Source organism: Primulina eburnea, chromosome 5, assembly GCF_022965805.1.
Source record: "Primulina eburnea isolate SZY01 chromosome 5, ASM2296580v1, whole genome shotgun sequence".
Lineage (NCBI taxonomy): Eukaryota > Viridiplantae > Streptophyta > Magnoliopsida > Lamiales > Gesneriaceae > Primulina > Primulina eburnea.
In genome coordinates this window covers 7,599,636-7,623,834 of record NC_133105.1, presented here as the reverse complement: position 1 = coordinate 7,623,834, position 24,199 = coordinate 7,599,636, and the positions used below count along the sequence as shown (strand labels likewise).

General features: G+C 38.5%; 1 protein-coding gene and 1 pseudogene across 1 annotated transcript; one reads left to right on the top strand and one right to left on the bottom strand.

Annotated features, from left to right (window-relative positions):
• The first annotated feature begins 11,689 nt into the window (after positions 1-11,689).
• Positions 11,690-13,404, top strand: LOC140832836 (butanoate--CoA ligase AAE1-like; annotated as a pseudogene).
• A 220-nt stretch (positions 13,405-13,624) lies between these two features.
• LOC140832835 (protein GIGANTEA-like) lies at positions 13,625-23,983 on the bottom strand. Its single transcript, XM_073197061.1, has 14 exons — positions 23,745-23,983; positions 23,426-23,497; positions 23,201-23,255; positions 22,950-23,092; positions 22,511-22,773; positions 20,327-20,382; positions 19,443-19,680; positions 19,218-19,368; positions 17,478-17,684; positions 15,867-17,396; positions 15,340-15,408; positions 14,914-15,132; positions 14,706-14,798; positions 13,625-14,319 (listed from the first exon to the last, which is right to left on the bottom strand). Exons 1-14 carry the CDS (start codon positions 23,829-23,831, stop codon positions 14,023-14,025), a joined length of 3,480 nt encoding a protein of 1,159 aa, XP_073053162.1. The 5' UTR covers positions 23,832-23,983; the 3' UTR covers positions 13,625-14,022.
• Between the last annotated feature and the right edge of the window lie 216 nt (positions 23,984-24,199).

Genomic DNA, 24,199 nt, shown 5'->3' with positions numbered 1-24,199 from the left:
GTTTTTGACCCACCGACGAACACACCGAGTCATCTCCTCATTTACTCGAGCCACGCCCGAGCCACCTTGAGCCAAAACCTAGCCAACCCACCTAGGACCCTACTGGGCAAGCCCAGCCCACAAACCCGGCCCTGGCCCGTTCAAAAACCTGCTGCCCCTCAACCCAATTTCCTGCATGTGTGTGTACGTGAGTTCCCTTGACCATTAGGACTCCCACCTAATCTAGGACTCCTCCCAACCCTTAACCATCGATCCACCATGACCCTAACTTTCCCTGGACCCCGCCCAGGCCCTGCCTAGACCAGCGCGAGCAGCAAACTCCCTGAACAAGACAGCAGCTTCCTCGCCCATCTTGCTGCCAACACTCACGTTTCCCATGTTTTTGCTGCTAGGTCCCCAACAACCGAGCCAACCCTTGAACCAGCCTATTGTTCACTCAACTAGGACCCCAAAGGGTCGACCTAACCCAGCCCAGGCCCCCTGGACCAAACCTAAACTCCCTGCACAAACCCGCAAACATGCGCTCCCCTCCTATCAATTTCTCGGGTAGGAGTCCTTGTCAACAAGGACTCCTCCCAGCCACTTAGCTCGTGCCCTAGCCTAGCCAGGACTCTACCCGAGACTCTTCCACGTACATGGCCAGCCCCTGGTCCCAGCAGAACCAAGCCCAACCCACCACACTAAAAAAACGAACCCCCTCGAACCCATGACAGCAAGTTGCCAAAAAAAGCGTGTAGATTCGGTTGTGGTGTTTTAGGTGGTTCTTTAGGAGTCTAAATTCATGTAAAAAGCACATCATAACACTACCTAGCCATGGCAGCCCCTTTATGCACAAAAACAACACACTTTGGATCAATAATCATGCTTGAAAATTTAATGATACATGCAAAAACGAAAAATACATAAAGTGTCACTTGTTTTTCATAATTTTCATGCATAAAAAAATAATATGATGTGATGATGGTTTTTGAAGGAAAGAATAGGTGTGCCTTTGCGTAATTACGCATGAAAAACTTGTTGACGATTGCGAAGAACGGGCGAGAACCGCGGCTATCACCTTCCTTAGCTTTCTACCGAAATTTTTCCTCCAAATAAGGTGCTGCGTGTGTCGTGTATATGGGTGGGATTTTCAGAAAGTGGGGCGTGTGTCTGTGTAGGAAGTGTAGGGTTTTGGGGTGTTTTAACTTATAATATATATTTAATTATGTCCTAACAAGGCTTTAGGCCTATTAAGCATGAGTTTAGGCCCATTAGTACTAGATTAGGATTTAATTAAAATATAAAAATGGTTTTGTTAAAAATAGTTTGTGAATTTAATAGCCGGGTTTCCCAAAAGTTCGTATTTTTGTTGAAAATCCAACACCGTAAAAATTACGTCCCGGCGTATAAAATCACGTCAAAACCCCATATTTTCAAAAATAATAAAAAACACCACCCATATTTTTAAATAGTTAAAAATAATTATTTAATAAAAATCATTTTCTATTTTTCAGCCCTCGGTCTCCGTTCCTCGATCGCAACTCGAATAACTTTTAAAAATATGTTTTAATGCAATCATGTAAAAAAATATATTTAAACATGCAAGTATGCACAACATAATTAATTCATGCAATTAAAACATTTAATTAAAATACACAAAGAATTTAATAACTTGCGCATGTGGTTTACGTAGACTTTAAAATTTTCGGGGTGTTACGATAAGTTTCTTGGAAAGATTTACAGCAATCTACAGAGACAGATTATCTGTTGTTTATGGAGATTTGAGGTTCACATGGAAGCAAACTCGTGGCAGATGCGCGAGGCTTGCTTCTGCTCTGATCACCCATCTCTCCATCTCCACTGGCCATGTTGCAAGTATAATTGGATCAAGATCTTCCTTCATTCATAGATTTCTGGAACCAACAACTAACCACATGAGATCTAACGAAAATAAATTACTCAAAACCTCAATCAACAACGAACAAACATATGTGAGCTACATTTTGTTGTTCCAATTGTTAGAGTAGATGCCCTACAAGTCAACTGTTGACTAGGGATTTTATTGACTCAAGTGTAATAAACAATCTTTATTTTAATATAATTCATTATTTCATGGTTTGTTAATTCTTTATCTGTATACCCATGTTATCAAACATAGATAAAGACCTTGATCATACTTTAATACAAATGAATCGTAATTCGATGTTGAAACTCGTTTGTAAATACTGTATGATCTAAATTCGTTCCTAGTCGATTCAGCCGCCTAAAACATGGATAAAGGTCGCTTGAGCTTGAGACTAGCATCTGTGATGTTGTGTACTGCGTTTCTTGGTAAGGGCATGGAGATGTCCAAACATGCAGATGGGTAGTCATATGATGATTATACCGAACAACCCTCCCTCGGACTTTCCAAGTGGTTCTCATACATCGAGAGGATAAGTCCGTGGTTATGATTGTATACCATTAGTCCTTATGACCCGAGACAACTCTGAGGCTCTATATGCTAGGGCTGTGCTTTGACTCGTTTACCGGCTCCAGGAGAGTCATCAGGTGGCGAGGTTGGGTACAGTCGCGACACATATAGGAGCCAGTGCATTGTAGTCGGGGATTCACCGCTCACCTACGGGTGTGGATATCCTATGTGATCTGATGTAATAATAGTGCATGGAATCTCTGGCCAGAGTATGAGATGTACGTTGGAGAAGGAGTTCCCCAATAGTACACGCGATGCCACTATTATATGTAACACATAGTTATCGAATTAATATGCAACCCTCGATGAACCAATGGTTGCAGATTCGATCGGGATATATGAGATGAAGGGACCGTACTGTACGTTAAATCATAATCGACTGGTTCTTGCAGGCACTATCAGTGATACCTAGGGGATCATGGGGCGATGCTACTAGACGCTCCTACCATGATCCGATGGGTGCAATCAGAAATGAGTTCTGACATTCTTGATCAAGGTGTTGATGAATAGAATGGGGCTAACTAGGGTAAGCCCGAATAAGAATAAATGTTATTCTGAATCACAAGGAGTTGTGAACCCACGGCTAGCTGTATCCCTGAACCATTGAGGGTCACACAAGTACTGGATTGTTTGTTCCCGTAGAGAGAATAAATTCAAGAAGTTGAATTTATATTATATAGTAAATTCAAGGAGTTGAATTTATGATAAATAAATTTTGAGAGAATAAATTCAAGTAGTTGAATTTATAAAATGTGATAATTTAATTTATTAAACTCAAATGTTGGGTTTATTAAATATTAAATTTTGGAGGTGATAAAATTCAAATAGTTGAATTTATAATTTAAATAATAAATTCAAATGTTGAATTTATACTGTATTTAATTTATTAAGCTCAAAAGTTGAGTTGATTAATTAATAAATTAAATATGGTGGGTATTATGTTTAATGGGCTTGTAGGAGTACAAGTCCAACATAATAAATAATTAAAGTTTTAATGGGCTTTAATTAAATTAATTAAACTAGTTGGACTAGCCCAATTAATTAAATCAAGCCCATTAATGTTAATTATGTAATTAGGGTTTAATTTATTATAAATAACACATTTAACCATCTAAACCCTAGCCACCAAAAAAAACTTACGTGAGACTCCACTCATTCCAAAGTGAGAAATTCGGCCACCTTGATTTATGGTTAGGGTTTGAGCCGTCTCTCAATTTTTCTCTCCTATGCAAAAGTTCTTCTAAATTTCTAGTGCAATTTAGAAGAGGAATAAATCTTCTAGTCGTGGACCTAATTAGAAGAATCGAAGAAAGTTCGTAGGGAATCATCAAGAGCTAATCCGTTCATACCGGATCAGTTGGAGCCAAGTGATTTAATTCACAAAGGTATAATTTTCAACTCCCTATGAATGTTTTGTTAAAATCATACGAGCGTCCAAACAAATTTTGATTGTCAAAATAAATAAAAATTTTAAAACTTCCGCTGCGTTTGGGCGTGTAGAAAACCGGATCCAACAGTGGTATCAGAGCCAGGTTTTCTGAATCGTATGATTTAAATTATATTGAATAATTTGTTTCTAACCACACAAGAAAATTTTCAGAAATATTGATGCACCATAAAAATTAAATTTTTCGGAAAAACAAAAAAATAAAAAAATAAAATAAAATAAAATTCGCGATCTGCCCGGAACTGTTCCGGGCAGACCCCGCGCAGGGCTGCGCGCGCAGCGGGCAGCGCCCTGCGCGCAGGAACGCGCAGCGCGCGCGCGCACGCTGCGCGCGCAGAGCGGCGCAGCATGCGGAACGTCCGCACGCTGTGCGCCGCCCCGCGCGGCGCACAACGCGGCGCAGCGTGCGGAGCGTCCGCACGCTGCGCGCGGCGTTGCGCGCACAGGTTGCTGCCACTGCCCGAAACGTTCGGGCAGCGGGCGGGCAGCGGGGGCGACGACCCGGGATCGTCTCGGGAAGCGTGCAACATTGATGGGCTTGAATTGTTTGGGCCCGGGGTGCAATTTTCTGATTTTTCAAAATTATGGGGAAAATTGATATTTTTGGAATTGATTCAATTTTTTATTTTGGAAAATTAATTTTTGGAAAATTAATAATTTTCTTGTAAAATAAATAATTAGAATATGATTTTAATTATTTATGGTAAAAATGAGTTTTATAAGAAATCAATTATTATTGATTTAATTGGAAATTAAATAAAAGAGTTTATTTAATTTATTAAATTCTTTAATAATTGTGGTGGTTAGTGATAAAATTATTAGATATATGATTTATCAATTAATTAAATTGTTTAATTAAATTGATGTTAATATTTGATATTAAATGCATGGAGGATGATCGAGAGCCTTGACCAATGTGTTAGGTGTATGTTAGGATATTTTACTGTTTTTATTCAATTTTATAATATTTGATATTATTAAAGTGGGCCTGGTTTATGGCCCGTTCCCACCCCCATGAGATGTATCCCTTATGTGCCATGGCTATTCAAATGTAATAATTAGAAATAGTGGGAGATCAAGACTGGAAGATGGTGGGCCCGATGATCAAGATGAAGACATGTAAAATATTGGAAGCTTTTGTAATAAGTTGCATTTGCATCCCTGCATTCACCTAGGTTTGGACCTGGATCCATGTATGGCTCACATGGATCTATTAGTGTTGGCAATCGATCATCCTTATTTATTGTTGAATGTCATATTATGATATATGTGATATATAGTAGTATGCATGTATGTATATTATTATATAATATAGTTGCATGAATCCGGCAAACATACAAACTCGTGGCACGCGATTTTCAATAAAATGATGAGACAAATTTTTTAATTAAAATCCCTCATTTTAAATATGATTCAAAATTTATATCAAACCGAATAAGTAAAAATTAAAAGAGTTTAATTTTTCCTTGCCTTCCATCAACCGTGGTTGCATGTTGATCGCTACCCGCGGACAGTGTCTGGCTCATATTATTGGGGAGGCCTGTACGCCGGAAAGCTGTGACTTCCACCGGACATATGATGTGAATTGAGTGGAACTCCCATGACTTCGGCTCATATTATTGGGGAACTCATGGCGACCGTCCACTACAATTCAATATTGATGGGTTGGTTTGACACGTGAAAATAAACGGCGTCATATTATTGGGTCCTTATTAAACGTGAGGCAAAACACGCGGAGGTTGCATAGGGATGCAATTGGACTCTACCTTTTAGAAATTATAATTGGCTGATATTATTCGGGATTATAATTGGCTAATTGGACTCTACGTGCTTACTAAGGAAATACGATTTCCCTTTTTCATCAGAGGGTGGTGGAAATGTCAAAATAGTGGGAGGGTAATTTATAAAATGAAATCCATATTTTATATCTTAGAATTATTTTAAAATTATCAGTAACATTTATCTGTTTTCATTTTCAGTATATATACGATGTCTACTCGTAACCCGCTTTCAATCATTCTCGATCAAAACAAATTGACTGGCCCTAACTATAATGACTGGTTTCGAAATTTAAAGATTGTTCTGAACTCGGAAAAGATTCTGTATGTGCTTGATAAGAAGCCACCGAAGGAAGCACCTTCAAATGTCACTCCGACTAAATTGGCTGAGCTTGAAAAATGGTGGGACCATGACATTCAAGCTAAGAGCTACATGTTGGCTTCTATGTCGAATGAACTGCAGAAGCGGTTCGAGGAGGCTGTGAATGCTGCTGACATTCACTTACATCTGAAAGAATTGTATGCTGTACAAACTCGTTCAGAGAGATATGCTGTTGTTAAAGAACTCATGACTACACGCTTGCGAGATGGGGCTTCGGTCCATGAGCATGGTGTTAGGATGATTGGGCTCATCGAGAAGTTGGTGGGACTCGACTTGGTTATCCCTAGTGAGCTCTCGACTGATATTCTCTTGCTGTCTCTGCCCTCTTCGTTCGATGGATTTGTGGTTAACTTTAATATGAATAAGCTTGAGGCCACCCTTGAAGAGTTGGTCAATATGCTTACTAGTTATGAGGCCACAATCAAAAAGGATAAGCCTGTTTTTCTAGTGGGTTCTTCGTCCGGCACGAAAAAGGGAACCCCATACAAAGGCAAGAAGCGTTCTGCCCCTCCAAAGAAGAACAAGCCTAACAAAAAGCCATACAAGAAACCTAATCCGGGGCCCACAAAGCCTGACAAGTCAGAACAAATCTGTTTCCACTGCAACAAGCCTGGACACTGGAGGCGTAATTGCGCGGAGTATCTTGCCCAGAAGCGTTCTGGCCATGGTATGTTTTATATTGAAGTTAATGTTTCTATTAATTCCTCTTCTTGGGTATTGGATACCGGATGTGGTTCTCATCTATGCAATGATTTGCAGGTGATGGGAAGAAGCAAGAGGCTTAGAGATGGTGAGACCTTTCTAAGACTAGGAAATGGAGCAAGGGTTGCTGCTACTGCCATTGGAGACGTTACTTTAATTTTGGACAATAATTTTAAGTTATTTTTGAGAGATGTTTTATTTGTTCCTGAATTGGTTAAAAACATTATTTCTATTTCTATGCTTGATAGGGATGGTTATTCTTGTGTTTTTGCTAAAGGTGTTTGCAATTTATACAAGAATGAATGTTTGATTGGAACTGGAGAATTAACAAATGATCTCTATAACTTAAAATTGAAAGAGATTCCTTTAAACAATGTCCAAGCGCATACGAAAACAACAACAAACAAAAGAAAAATAGAAAATCCAAATCCCGCACAAATGTGGCACGCTAGACTAGGTCATATTTCTCAAAGAAGGATGCACAAGCTAGTGGGAGAAGGCATGTTTGACTTATCAGACATAAATTCTCTACCTACTTGTGAGTCCTGTCTAAAAGGAAAAATGACTAAGACTCCATTCAATAGAAAAGTAGAACGTGCACATGGTCTATTGGATTTGATCCATACAGACGTTTGTGGCCCGCTAAGTGTTAGCACAAAATTTGGGCATTCCTACTTCATTACCTTTACTGATGACCATTCGAGGTATGGGTATGTTTATTTGATGAAACATAAATCTGAAGCATTTGAAAGGTTCAAAGAGTTCAGATCTGAAGTAGAAAATCAGCTAGAAAGAAGTATTAAGGCACTTCGATCTGATCGAGGTGGAGAATACTTGAGTGCTGAATTTTTGGGTTATCTAAAAGAGAATGGGATTCTCTCACAGTGGACTCCACCAGCAACACCACAATTGAATGGTGTTTCTGAACGTCGTAATCGAACATTGATGGACATGGTTCGATCTATGATGGGATTCACTGAATTGCCTACAATGTTTTGGGGTTTTGCGCTTGAAACTGCGGCAATGTTGTTGAATAATGTCCATACTAAAGCAGTGGATAAAACACCATATGAGATATGGATGGGGAAACCTCCCAAGTATTCTTACTTGAGAATATGGGGATGTCCTGCTTATGTGAAGCAGACAGTGGGAGACAAATTGGATAGTAGATCCACTTTGTGCTACTTTGTAGGATATCCAAAGAATTCTATTGGATATTATTTTTATCATCCTAATGAAGCAAAAGTGTTTGTTTCAAGAAATGCCACCTTTTTGGAAAGGGAGTTTCTATTAGATAGAAAAGGCAAGATGATAGAACTTGAAGAAATTCAAGATACTCCCTCAACTTTAGAAGTTGAACCTAATCCCCTAGAACCAGTAGTTGAAGTACAAGCTCCTAGAAAGTCTGATAGAGTTATTAGACCACCTGCCAGATATACACTTCTTCATGAACAAGGCCATGATGAGCCTTGTGTTGGATGCGATCCAATGAATTTCAAAGAAGCAATATCTGATACTGATTCAACTAAATGGCTTGAAGCCATGCAGTCAGAAATGGACTCTATGTATTCAAACCAAGTCTGGACATTAGTGGATCCACCTGAGGGAATCGTTCCCATAGGATGCAAATGGATCTACAAAAGAAAGCTTGGGGCGGATGGGAAGGTACTGACCTTCAAAGCAAGACTGGTTGCAAAAGGTTATACTCAAAGGCAAGGAATTGACTATGAGGAAACTTTTTCACCAGTAGCTATGTTTAAGTCCATTAGAATACTACTAGCCATAGCAGCATGGTATGACTATGAGATATGGCAAATGGATGTAAAGACTGCATTCCTCAATGGAGACATCAAAGAAGAAATTTATATGTCTCAACCTGAGGGATACACATCAGTAGGAAGTGAGCATAAGGTATGCCAACTTCAGAGATCAATATATGGTCTCAAGCAGGCATCGAGGAGTTGGAACCTCAGATTTGACAGCACTATCAAAGAGTTTGGTTTTGCTAAGAATCCCGAGGAACCATGTGTGTACAAGAAAGTTAGTGGGAGTGCAGTGACATTCCTGGTACTTTATGTTGATGATATCCTGCTCATTGGGAATGATATAGGATTACTGCAATCAACTAAAGTATGGTTAGCCAGTAAATTCTCCATGAAAGACATGGGTGAAGCATCCTATGTATTAGGAATACAAATCTATAGAGATAGATCAAAAAGGATGTTGGGGCTCACCCAAGCGACATATATCGATACCATTATAAAACGATTCTCTATGGAAGAGTCCAAGAGAGGATACTTACCAATGTGTCATGGTATTACTCTATCTAAAGCTATGTGTCCCAAAACTGATGAAGAGATAGAGATGATGACACGAATTCCATATGCGTCAGCCATTGGTAGTATCATGTATGGTATGATATCGACACGTCCTGACATTGCTTATGCTTTGAGTGTTACAAGCAGATATCAGGCGAACCCTGGTCCAATGCATTGGAAGGCCGTGAAAGATATTCTTAAGTACTTGAGAAGGACTAAGAACTTGTTCATGGTCTATGGGGGTGGAGAATTAAAATTGGAAGGCTATACTGATTCTAGCTTCCAATGTGATGTAGATGATTCGAAATCGACCTCTGGTTTTGTATTCATGCTTAATGGTGCGGCTGTCTCTTGGAAAAGTTCCAAGCAAGACACCGTTGCGGATTCCACCACTGAAGCTGAGTACATTGCTGCATCTGCTGCAGCGAAAGAGGCAGTTTGGATGAGGAATTTTGTCCAAGAGTTGGGCGTTATTCCTAATGGAGTTGATCCAGTCCCGGTGTACTGCGACAACACTGGTGCCGTTGCGCAAGCAAAGGAACCAAGGTCTCATCAGCGATCCAAACATGTACTGAGGAAATTCCACATCATCCGGGAGATTGTGGGAAGGGGAGACATATCAGTCGAAAGAGTCCCCTCTGCAGATAACGTTGCCGATCCACTTACGAAGCCCTTGCCAGGACCATTGTTTGAGAAGCATCGCGAAGCAATGGGATTAAAGTTTATGGGTAGTTGGCTCTAGGGCAAGTGGGAGATTGTTAGAGTAGATGCCCTACAAGTCAACTGTTGACTAGGGATTTTATTGACTCAAGTGTAATAAACAATCTTTATTTTAATATAATTCATTATTTCATGGTTTGTTAATTCTTTATCTGTATACCCATGTTATCAAACATAGATAAAGACCTTGATCATACTTTAATACAAATGAATCGTAATTCGATGTTGAAACTCGTTTGTAAATACTGTATGATCTAAATTCGTTCCTAGTCGATTCAGCCGCCTAAAACATGGATAAAGGTCGCTTGAGCTTGAGACTAGCATCTGTGATGTTGTGTACTGCGTTTCTTGGTAAGGGCATGGAGATGTCCAAACATGCAGATGGGTAGTCATATGATGATTATACCGAACAACCCTCCCTCGGACTTTCCAAGTGGTTCTCATACATCGAGAGGATAAGTCCGTGGTTATGATTGTATACCATTAGTCCTTATGACCCGAGACAACTCTGAGGCTCTATATGCTAGGGCTGTGCTTTGACTCGTTTACCGGCTCCAGGAGAGTCATCAGGTGGCGAGGTTGGGTACAGTCGCGACACATATAGGAGCCAGTGCATTGTAGTCGGGGATTCACCGCTCACCTACGGGTGTGGATATCCTATGTGATCTGATGTAATAATAGTGCATGGAATCTCTGGCCAGAGTATGAGATGTACGTTGGAGAAGGAGTTCCCCAATAGTACACGCGATGCCACTATTATATGTAACACATAGTTATCGAATTAATATGCAACCCTCGATGAACCAATGGTTGCAGATTCGATCGGGATATATGAGATGAAGGGACCGTACTGTACGTTAAATCATAATCGACTGGTTCTTGCAGGCACTATCAGTGATACCTAGGGGATCATGGGGCGATGCTACTAGACGCTCCTACCATGATCCGATGGGTGCAATCAGAAATGAGTTCTGACATTCTTGATCAAGGTGTTGATGAATAGAATGGGGCTAACTAGGGTAAGCCCGAATAAGAATAAATGTTATTCTGAATCACAAGGAGTTGTGAACCCACGGCTAGCTGTATCCCTGAACCATTGAGGGTCACACAAGTACTGGATTGTTTGTTCCCGTAGAGAGAATAAATTCAAGAAGTTGAATTTATATTATATAGTAAATTCAAGGAGTTGAATTTATGATAAATAAATTTTGAGAGAATAAATTCAAGTAGTTGAATTTATAAAATGTGATAATTTAATTTATTAAACTCAAATGTTGGGTTTATTAAATATTAAATTTTGGAGGTGATAAAAATTCAAATAGTTGAATTTATAATTTAAATAATAAATTCAAATGTTGAATTTATACTGTATTTAATTTATTAAGCTCAAAAGTTGAGTTGATTAATTAATAAATTAAATATGGTGGGTATTATGTTTAATGGGCTTGTAGGAGTACAAGTCCAACATAATAAATAATTAAAGTTTTAATGGGCTTTAATTAAATTAATTAAACTAGTTGGACTAGCCCAATTAATTAAATCAAGCCCATTAATGTTAATTATGTAATTAGGGTTTAATTTATTATAAATAACACATTTAACCATCTAAACCCTAGCCACCAAAAAAAACTTACGTGAGACTCCACTCATTCCAAAGTGAGAAATTCGGCCACCTTGATTTATGGTTAGGGTTTGAGCCGTCTCTCAATTTTTCTCTCCTATGCAAAAGTTCTTCTAAATTTCTAGTGCAATTTAGAAGAGGAATAAATCTTCTAGTCGTGGACCTAATTAGAAGAATCGAAGAAAGTTCGTAGGGAATCATCAAGAGCTAATCCGTTCATACCGATCAGTTGGAGCCAAGTGATTTAATTCACAAAGGTATAATTTTCAACTCCCTATGAATGTTTTGTTAAAATCATACGAGCGTCCAAACAAATTTTGATTGTCAAAATAAATAAAAATTTTAAAACTTCCGCTGCGTTTGGGCGTGTAGAAAACCGGATCCAACACCAATGCCCCGAGCAGTCCTCTGTACACTTAACACGCGACACGATCTTCGTAATGCCGAGGTGGGTTAGAAATATTGTCAAAGAAAGGCATCAAACCGCCTTGTTTAATCTTGATTCAGGAATCCTACGACTCAGTTTCTCATACAAATGAAAAGATTCATATGCCTGAAACGTTAGAATACAAGTCTTTCTTGCTGACAGGGCGCTTGATTTTGAAATAGTGAGGCCTAAGGACGAGTGTGACCCCATCTCTTTGCACTACTATTCAGGCACGAAATCGAATCCAAAAGGCGTTGTTTATAGTCATCGAGGAGCATATCTCAATTCTTTAGCTGCTGCTTTACTTAATGAGATGAAATATATGCCAGTATATCTGTGGACCCTCCCGATGTTTCACTGCAATGGATGGTCCCTTAAGTGGGCCGTGGTGGCTCAAGGTGGTACGAATATTTACCTCCGAAGTGTCACTGCAAAGGAAACATTTGACAGCATAGCAGCACACCATGTGTCACACATGCTAGGTGCACCGATTGTGCTGAACATGATCGTGAATTCACTGGAAAACGAGAGAATACGAGATAAGGTGACAGTGATGACTGGCGGTGCGCCATCCCCTCCTCATGTACTCTTTAAGATGGAAGAATTGGGGTTCAAAATACGACGTTCGTATGGTTTGACAGAAACTTATGGTCCTGCAACAATCTGCGCCTGGAAACCGGAGTGGGACTCGTTACCCCCACACGAGCAAAAATCAAGTCTCGACAAGGGCTGCAACATCTTGGAATGGAAGAGTTTGACGTCAAGAATCCTGATACAATGATGAGTGTGCCACTTGATGGAAAAACAATGGGAGAGGTCATGTTTAGAGGGAACACAATGATGAACGGTTACTTGAAAGACGGAAAGACAGACTCGTGAAGCTTTTAAAGAAGGTTGGTTTAGGAGTGGGGATCTTGGAGCGAAGCATTCTGATGGCTATATCGAGCTAAAGGATCGATAGAAAGGATATTATAATCTCCGGAGGAGAGAATATAAGGACGATTGAAGTGGAATCAGTTATTTTCAGTCATCCATCGGTTCTTGAGGTGTTGTGGGGAGACCTGATGATCATTGGGGAGAGACACCTTGTGCCTTTGTGAAACTTAAGGATGGCTGCGAGGCGCCGGCGGGTGACATTATCAAGTTCTGTCGGGACCGTTTGCCGCATTATATGGCCCCAAAGTAATTTTTCAAGATATGCCTAAAACTTCAACAGGGAAGACACACAAGTTTGTTCTCATGCGAAAGGCTAAAGATTTGGGCCATCTCTTACAAGGTAGCAAATTGCAGCATTCATCAAAAAACCTCACCCAGTATTGAGAAATATTGGTTTTATTTCACATCTCTGTTGTATCAAGATTTGTGTGGAAAACTCTGTTGTTGTATGATGTAAGTTGGTTCCGGGATGTTTCCATCTTTGCCTGCAATATTTTTTCCAACTAACATCACTACACCACGATTTTATGTAGTCATAGCCATTGAATTGGTAAGAGGCCCACGCAAAACAAGTGGCTTAACCCCTAGCTTTGCCGAATCATAAGTGGGATACAGCACACACAGGATGGAGCATATACCGACCCACTACCATATCCCATCGATTGCTATTGTCCATATTATTTATTGTGGATACACTTGCATTTCTTGGACATGCTCGTTCTATTTGCATTCGCTTTTCAATTTATTATATTTATCGATTAAAGAAACAAGTGAACGTTTTCAACGATTGATATTTCCGTAAGAGTCGATCATTTATTGGACGACATGGTTTTCGAAACACATTGTGAACAGATAGCCATAAATAACCAAATGTAATGTTGAAAATTTTACATTGCTCCATTTTAGGCAGTCCAGGACCATACAAAAAGCAAATCGAAATCATGTTTACCATTTAGAATGATCACACAAAGTGCAGTTAGGGAATACTAGCATCCGTTAGGAGCGGTCGAGCGGAGTTACTGTTAATTAAAGACTAGCAAAGTTCAATACCTTTTTACATCCATCCTTTGGTCCAAAGGGTTGTCAAAACGAAGAGTTCGGATTCCAGAGACGTTACGAACCCCCTCCACATCTTTGAAGCATTCTGTAGCCTTTTGTATTGATATCTCAAGTGGCTGAATAAAATAGAATGGGACAGAACAGAAAGTGTATGAAAAAGCCACCATAATTTTGGAGAGTTCAGAATGTGATATTACATCCCAGTTCTTTGGCTGCAGCATCGACAAAATGAATAGGCAAGCCACTTGCGATTCGGCTATGTGCTTCCCACGTCAAACATTTCTCAATATCAGATAGCCAACTGGTGTCACCTGTTTTTAAGTATTGATGACAATGGTCCTCGTGGATGCCGCCATTAATATCCACTTGTTTAATACTAGAACCAGCATTTAGAATAGCACGAAGAACTGACGTGCTAAGAGCCCGAACGTGAGCACTAGGATGAGAAACACAGCGAACTGTAGCAGGCAGGCGACACTGCATTTCACAACCAATATTTGGTATGATGTAATTTTCAATAATCAGATGCAAGGCAAGTACGCATTCTATGGGGTGAGTGTGACTAATAGCATTCAAGCATGATGTGCGATTAAATTTCTAATATGTATGTCAGCATGCGGGCGTGTATTAGGAGAGATTGCTGAATGGGCCTAGGCAGATTTCGATCTTGGAAAAATGAAATCAGCATTGTTCAATGGACATGTGTTTTTAGTATTAAAAAAAGTCATAAATAACAAATAAAAAAATTGAGCATGGTCGTCTTTAAACTAAATGGAATATTATAGCGAATAATATGTAGAGGAATTCCTTTACCAGAAACATCTGTATACAAGTAACATCAATGGTGTTGGAGAATTTCATACCTTCAACAGGTTCGTGAGGCCATCAACCACCGAAGACCCTGATTCTCCCCATTCAAGCACAGGTTGAATTGCTCGGGCTGTAACTTCCAACAGCTTTTGCATATTTTGAGGTGCAAGCAAGTTAATACTTATTAAAAAAACAAGGATTCCTCAATAAAAGCAAAACAGAAAAATTAAAAACTTCTCTAATAAGATCAGAAAATGTTACCTCTAGCTGTGGTAAAGTGCATGCTTCTCCATCAACAAGCATACCATCTGTCGCACGAAGAAGGACGTCTGATGCGCTAGCCAGAATTACTAATGATTCTGGGGCCTCATGGTTTCTCATTAGCTCAACAATCACTTTCACAATTCTCTGATTAATTCTCCACATCTTTTGGCCAAGGTCATCATCTTTTGTAATCCAAGGCTTCAATTCTCGCTCCGCCTGACAAAAAAGCACATACATGAAAGTTAATACACCAACCAAATACAACATTTCAGACAAAAGTATACCTGGAATTAAATTGCGGTTCAGACCCACATAACAGCTTAATAAAGTCTTTGACCAGAAAGTAACTTGCAATTACATATAGAAGTTCACAAAGGGGACAAGATTTTTCGAAGTAAAATTCAAGAATAATAAAATCTTGACCTGAAGAACAACAGCCGCTGTAGCTTTAGCAGGGGATGCTAATACAACATTGCAAAGCGCATCAACAACCTGCATAATTGTATGGAACACATAAGGTCGTTTACCTGTGAAAGATTAGAGCCTTTCAAAGCATGTGGTTACCAAAGAATGTCAAGTTCGGGAAAATATTCAAGAAAATTACATGCATATAAATTATATGAGCAGACATCACGTGTTCACTAAATTTTAAGAGGATGGAAAAATAAGATGTCAAGTCAAATAATTATGATTTGTCTTCCTTTACACTAAAGTTTCTGAAATAGAGCATGGCCAAGAAAAACTGTCTTACACAGGCAAACTTGAGCTCACAAGGGCTCACAATTAAATTATGACTGTAGTAGACAAGTTCTGGGATGTTCCTGCACATTTTATGATTGCTGGCTCTATAGAACAAATCATATGCAAGATGGCCATAATTCTAACCTCTAGTATGCTGCAAAGCATAAAAGATCATAAAGACATGTGAAAGAATGAATCTATCATATTACCTGTCTCCATCCTTGCTGCGCAGATGTGCTTACAGCACTGGGTTGGGTTTCTGGTGATACAATCAATTTGTGCAAGAGCAATGAAACAACAGAAAAACATAATTCTTGTTTTTCTGTGAGGACAGACCTAAGAAGAACTTGTGCATTGCAGTTAAATCCTATATGCCTGTCCATTGTCAAAAAGTTGGCCAAATCTGAAGCATCTGTGGGGAAAGTTGCTATTCCTTTCCCAATAATACATTTTTCCGCCTCAATGGAATCATTTTCCACACAATTGAGAGAAGTCTTTGAACAATTTTCACAAGGCAATGTGGATGGATGAACTGATTCTGAGGGAAAACAACGGGCACATGTGTTAGAAATATTTCCAGGTAAACATGAAGGCATTTCCTTTGACAATGGCACATGGAGTAGGTGGGCTTCCAATGGCTCTGCTTTATCTACAATGGATGCAACAGCTTTGCCATGAATATCAATTAGATTGAAAAGTGAAGAAGCCCTGGTGTAAATTTCATTGTCCCACTTGCATCTCATCAAGATGGAAAGAGCTCTCATGCAAGCCTTTGATCGTCTGAACACATCAGAAACATGTGCTGCGACCATAGCAGCAGCGACTATTTCAATTGAACTGTAACTCCACGATGCTCCAATAGCAGAAGGCTTCAAAGAAAATAGTGCCTCTAGGATTGCTAATATTCGGCAAGTATGATAAACCGCTGAGTCGGCACCATTCCGTAACTCATTAGAAGGGTCATTCACTTTTGCAGGCTTAGGTACACTACCACTATTTAGGGAATCCAAGTGATTACCTCCTTTTGAGATGAAAGTGAAGAGCTGAAGTTCGCAGGATAACGCACAAATGGCGGCAATAACATAAGAATCAAATGTTGCAACAGGCCCTTGTTTTTTTCCCTGTTTACTGCCCGATTCTCTCTGGTTTCTATTGGCGCCTCGTAACTCTTCACTTGCTTTTCCAGGATAAGAATTCGAACCTTTAGGTTGCTTGCTACCATTGGACTGTGCTTCATGACTGACACAGACTGTTAACACGACAAAAAGAAGGCGAGAGGAAAGTTCTACTGATGCACATGAATCTAAGAATAGTGAGTGGACCATCGTCCGGAGCTCGGCCACAGCAAGGTTTTTGGATGCAGATCCAAAAACATATTGATTTATTCTCATCTGTTCTCTAGAGTGCTCAGGTGGAAATGTCCTCTGAAGAATTGCTTCGACAGTAGCAACAAATATCTTCATCAGACAGGTTTCAGATGGACTTCCACGAGGAAGATACTCGAGGACTTTAAGAAGAGGAATGTATAAGTTCCATGATAATACAGGGGGCTGCAAAGGTGTTGCAACAACTATTTCAGGAAGATCGACCACAGAGGAACTCAAAGGAATCAATCCATAAGCAGCTTCCCATATTGTGCATATTCTCCATTCGACCTCTGGACCATGTGCGCAAAGCATGGATGCAATCCCTTGGGCGGTAGCTTCTATGGTAGCTTCTGCTGCAGGCACTTCCCTTTGCTGAAAATAAGTTGCAGGTGCTAGTTAAAAGGAATGAGTCATAGCAAGGAGAGTATTCAGAGGCTAGTGCAGATGAAATACCTGCTTTCGATCTGATGAAATGTTACAACCTAAAGATTTGTGTTTTTCTTTACCATCAACTTGACTCAAGGGAGGAAAGAGTAAAGCTGGTTGGGAAAGTATACGAAAAAGCAAAGCAGCTGCAGCATCTGCAGAAATCCCGGCTCTCATAGACATTGCAATCCCTATTGCACGCAAAAAATGCAATTGCATCCAGTTTCTAGGAAGCTTCATCAATAAACACAACAATCAGGATTTCCTAAGGGAATTCGATACAGGCATCACATAAAAGATAGAAATATAACTAATTGACTAAATATGTTTTGCATTAGTATAATGTTTTGTAGCCTTGTGCTTTGAGTATATTTAAGGTAAAGCATTGTCAGGAATTCAAAATACAAGTGACCAATAACTATGAGAACAGGTCTCTGTAGGAAATGTGCAAAGACAACTAAAGACTAAAACCGATTGCACAGATAAATTCACAACAGCAAGGAAGGTCAATGCAATGAAGTTGCTAACGTTATCACAAGATATCATATTGCATCAACCTACAAGTTTAAAACTAAAATGATAAGAAAATGAATACAATATCCATGAAAAATAGTTTAAAAATAAAGGGGAAAGGGATTAAGGGGTAATTATTTTTAATACAAGAGAGTGAAAATGCTCAATTTGACTCCTTAACATCACAATAACAAATATTATAAAGGTCCATTAATTAAATATCACCCTGACAAACAAAATCACATCCAGTCGTCAAATGTCGGGTGAGGAGTGCATGGAATAGTTTCAAGAAAGGACCGGCTACCCTTTATTAACTCAAATCTTCACTTTTTCACCACATCCCAAACAGGCAATATCCCTCGGCAACCTCACCAATCAATTACCAAGAAATAAAAATTACAAAGCAAGAGAGCTGATATAGTTATTTTCCTCGTCCTTGATGATAGGCATCCACATAAGAGACAGGTAAATTTAATTCAAATGATTCCAAGGAAAGTGAAGACTCTATTACAACTGTATAATGAACAGTTGAAACTTACTGTTACACATGATTGATGTTGGATAATGTGGCAAAATAGATGTATTAATTGACCTCACACATTTAAAAAAATAGATGTATTAATGACCCCACACATTAAAAATGTGCACATCGATGAAAAACATTGCTTTTCTGGTCTTGCCACTAAATATAAACAAGGACGCTGAAGTCATGACTTGATAAATTAAATCAGAATTGTCCAATAGATTATACACATTATAGAAAATTTCTTTCATGAAACACATGCCATGCCTTGCTAGCATCCCCAGGAAAATCAATGCATCAGCTGAAGCTAAACGAGACTTGATCACCTTTTAAACATTTGATATTAATCTAAATATGACGAAACTATTACTAAATTATAAGTCATTTGTGATATCTATAGGTAAGTCAGTATAATTGATAAATGAAAATTCGACACTAAAAATAGATAACTGTGTCGACCAAATATATGAGGAGATTTCATAAATTCATAAAGGTCCCTTTTTTTGAAAATGTCAGGCAGAAAATAATAAATTTCCACAAAGAGTTACTGAAAATGAGAGTAGCAGCAGCAAAATGGAAAAAAAGAAAAGAAACTTTAAGAGTATTATGATATGCATGAGGGCATCAAGCTCTGTAGAGACCAGTAACTTAAAAGGTGTTTCTTTCATCAGGATTTATTCTGTTTCTTTTACCATAAAATTTTTCATCATTTGCATGTGAGTATAGCTTACCCTCATGCCTGAGGCATAATCTTCCGCTGCACGAAGAAGCTCAACTAATTGTACAGCAGCATCAAGTGCATCTGGAGCCCAGGATGGCGGAGCTTCAAGCAGACCAAGAAGCAGCCTCTGTGTGGCACTTGGAGTAGCGATTGCATAATATCTACGCCAGATGAAAAAAATCAACAAAATGATTGAACATTTTATAGCTTAGGTAAAAACATGTCAAAAAACTACCGATGAAATAGGCGTGCATAGGGCTCAAGAGCAGGTAGACCAGCCACAAGATGCTCATCCATAGGTGTTGTTGGAGGAGGAAGTAAGAGTGCAGGAACAGCTGCTGCCGTCAGAGTAGCAGTCTCGTAACGAGCTACTTCCTCGTCGCATACACTGAGTATAACTCCAGCACCATTAGCAACAGCCCATCTTGGAGTTGATGGCATAAGTTGAGGATGCTTTCCAGATCCACCAGAAGCTGAGATATGATAATTAGAGGAAAATAAACGTAATAATAATTTATTCTAGAGGCGTTATGCGGCCGCATTTAACTACTGTAAGAAAATAAACGTCTTCAATTTGAAATGTAAGTTAGATAAACTTAATTAATAAGATAATAATAATAACAATAATAATAATAATAAAAATAATAACAAATAATAATAATAATCAACAACATTGAATATTTTAGATTGGATCACTTTCTTGTATTAATGGATATAATAGCCAATATTCACTGGAGTTAAAATTATCAAAATTTGGGAACAACACTAATAAGATAATAATAATAACAATAATAATAATAATAATAATAACAAATAATAATAATAATCAACAACATTGAATATTTTAGATTGGATCACTTTCTTGTATTAATGGATATAATAGCCAATATTCACTGGAGTTAAAATTATCAAAATTTGGGAACACGATACTCTAATTTCAAAGCATAAATAAAACCACCAATAAGACTATAGTTCAATTCCAATGACACTAAATCATATGCACATTAAGCTCATGGGTACACAGAATAATCTTGATGCCAATAATATTTCATTGTGTATGCTTTCTGGAGCGTGTCACATAAGTAAGATGTATAATGCTGAATAGATAAGTTGACTGACCTGTAGAAGGTGGTTTCAGTTCTCCAGCTGCATATTTTCCCATGACTCCTCCACACCTGCACACATGTCATTAGGAAAAGAAGAGGTGGCTTAGATGCCAACTGTTTCAACTTCAAATTTGTATACAAGAACTGGATATGGCACAGCTACTAAACTGCCGCTGTACTAAACACTCTATGGCATTGGAAAATTATATATATATATATATATATATATATATATATATATATATATATAAAAAACCAAAACTCTGCAAATGTTGGGATGAAAGTCAAGCAACGTCATCAGTGTAGAAACCAAAAAACTTCAATAAGCTAAGATAGAACAAACCATTGACAACGAAAATGAACTTAAGTTATATTAGTAGTGGTTTGTAATTTTTTTGGCAATTTCTGTTAATCCTCACGAGGCAGAAAGACCTTCTTGGATACACATAATGTGTCTTGCATTATCGCTAAATTCCCTATTTGAAATCATGTTTGAAACTCTTAATTTAATAACTTATTTCAGAACTTTAGCAGTAATATTTGGAGTGCCACAGAGCCAAACATTGACCGTCTGTGTGACCCCAGATATTAGTATCCAGTATACCTTTGTTTTGTCCATGATTGGGGCCAGGACCTGCCCACAGACCCATTCTGTTGTTAGCATATCGCATTGTTGGAGTACACATGGACATGTGCATGTCCGTGCGCTAGGCAGTAAACCATGTGGAGTCCGCACAGACTATGGCACTAAATTGCTATGGATCTAAGTAGCATTTGAGAATTGCATATGTCTTGCTGCACATTGACCCATGCACGGGGTGGTGCGCATTCAGGAAAAGGCTGGTGAGCTTCTGGCACGGACCCAACCACAGAGAGACAATGGGGTCTGTGGTAGTGTCTATAGATGTTTTTCAGAAACTTTTCAAAAATTTACATTTTGGTAGATGTCTATTTATGTTTTTCAGAAACTTTTAAAAAGCTACATTTTGGTAGATGTGTTACATAGACTCCTGACATTATGTTTCTAAGATGTAAGCTTCGAAACTTCTCATACTACCAATCTATATACAAATTTGTGCTCCCCAATGCAAAAGCTCCGTAGTGACATAAGTTTTTTTTTTTGCTTGATTCCTTGACTTCCATATGGAAGTTAACTTATTTATGGCTTCATATGCCCTTGGTTATAGGTGTGCAACTTTTTAAAAACCATTTTACTGAAGATTTACATAAGAAAAAAGTGTTTTCTATTGAGTTATGGTTTGGTTCTTTACAATTTTTAGTTGTTAATTGTTTCTTGAGTTTCCGTGAGACTTTAAGGCACAACTGAGGTTTGTTTGCTGCAGTATGACTAGATATGATAAATAGTTAATTTGACATCACTTTGGAAGTTTTGAAAAGAGAACAAATCTCGCCCTGCTTTGATAAATGACCTCTCCTTAAGCTTGAGCTTGTGAATATTGTTGGATAGTTGATTGATGTTGGTTGTTTAGAGTGATCCCTTGCACCATACCAATCATTCTAGTAGGTCATTTGATACAACAATGTATGTTACAAATGTGTAACATACAACACTTGTATTGGATGTTATACACCTACATAACATTATGTCCTTGCGTGAACGCATGACATTATGTTCTTATGTGAACTCATTGATTGCACTTTATGTAACTAATCAGTGCATAAATTCAAAATATGTTTTGTTAACACACACCTTTTATTTATATCGACACATGGTAGCATTTTATACGTCGAGCCTCAATCCTTATTTACCTTATATGTCTCTTGGGTAAAGGAGTATTAGGGATTTTATGTAGTTGTGACTGGGGATTTTATGTAGTTGTGCCTGACCTGTGACCTAGATATTTATCGATAAGCCACGGTCGATACAAGAACCCTGCAGCAGAGATCGGAAGATGCAAGTGGTATGTTTATTGTGAAGTGTTGGTAATTTCATTGACTTAAAAAATTATGCTATTGTCTGCAACAACTAGTCTCATATCGAGGCAAAGCCTGCTGGGGCAAAGTGAATAAATTTAAAATCCATAAACCTTGTGGTTCAAAACATAAAATGGAAGTTAACACCCTAATATGTGAACATGAATATGCGTCACTATGTCAGCAACTTTGTGTGTACATACATTCCGGATGCTATAATCTAACATCAATTCATGATAGTATAAAGTTTTCACCCACTTACCAGCGAAAATAATCACTTCTAATGCCAAGGGGGGCTGCAAGCAATATATCTGTTATCCAGGGAGATAATGGTCTCAGTGGTTTTCTCTCCGAATGTATGGGAGGCAAAGAATGTTCTCTATTACTAGCTGAAGCATCGTTTCCACTGCTACTTCTATCAGCTACATTTTCCTGACGATCAATCTTGAAAATGGGTCTGTTGTAGTGAGTCAAAATTCTTAATATCTCCCCACATGCAAGAGCCCACTGCTCGGAATAATCATTCTACAATTAAAGATTCGATCAATTCAGTCAAGTGTCTTTTAGAAAAATCAAATGCGCTTGAAGTGTTGAACTGACAACATAAAAGAGGAGAAACATGCTCCAAAAACATTATCCCCAAGTACGATATACATGAAGAAAATCAAAACAAGCTTTAAATAGAGATAGAGTCTGAATACCTCGCTGTTGGGATGCAAAAGGGAAATGAAAGAGGCAAATGGGGGACCAGTCCTGTCGTATTCCAGAGTATTATCAAGAACACATGAAATAATGGGAAGAATAACAGCGTGACCATGCTCTGGATGATGAAGAACGAATGTGGCTGGAAAACAAACACAGAAGTTATCATGCAGCACAATCTAGCCTGGAAGAAGTATACATTGGGATAATCACAGTCATAGTCAATTGTACTACTAGAAACAGAAAGTACCCAAAACATCGTCAAAGAGTCTATTCTCCTTGGATGGATATTGGCTACGGATAAGCTGCAAAACCAGCATATGTTACAAGTTAGAAATATGTGTATCGATATATGCATTTTTGACATTTCACTAAACAACAAGGCAAAGTTTCTAAGTGCCGCAGAAACAACATTCCTTGCACAATTGATCCATCGGAAAAAATCTTACTCGCAGTAATAGGGGAAAGAAAATACCTCTTCTATATCATCAGGAAATTGTTCTGATGTGAACTGGCCAAAGTACTCAACATATGCAGTAGTTTGGGCCTGCAATAAGTACAAATGGAGTTTAGTGATTACGAGATTGGCAATAGGCTAGCATGCATTATTTAAAGCCCAAGAACATAGAACAGAGAAGTGAGAATACATGGAAAATTAAGAAATCAATTATGTCGCATATATTCAGTAGAACTATAAATGTCACCTGCTATCTTAAGGAGACAGTAAGTTCTGGAGAATAATGCCTATATTTGGACACAACAATCACAATATATCATCCACAGGGAAATCACACCTTTCGTTGTTCTGCATCTTGTGGTGGAGGCCAAAACAAGGAGGAAAACTGCAGGCCGTCGATCCACCTCTCATTTGAAGTTTCCATAAGCCTTAATATCCAAACAAGATGGACGCATTACAACATCCAGTATCCGAAGACAATAATCAAGCATGTCCACATATCCAAACACAACACTACAACATCAGTCACTAATTTATCGCCTGTAGACTTCCAGATGAAATTATCCAAGATATCGCAACAGCCCTGCAAATATACAGAAAACATCACAGTCTTACTCTAAAACATAAACACTGAACTAACTTGTGGATATATTCAACAACTTTATTAGATCATATCCCAGTATCAAATGGATCAATAAAAACACTAACTTTGATAGATCCACATATCACACATGTAATGACGACAAGAAGACACGATATTAAATCTACCAGTCCCAAAAGTACATCTATTCA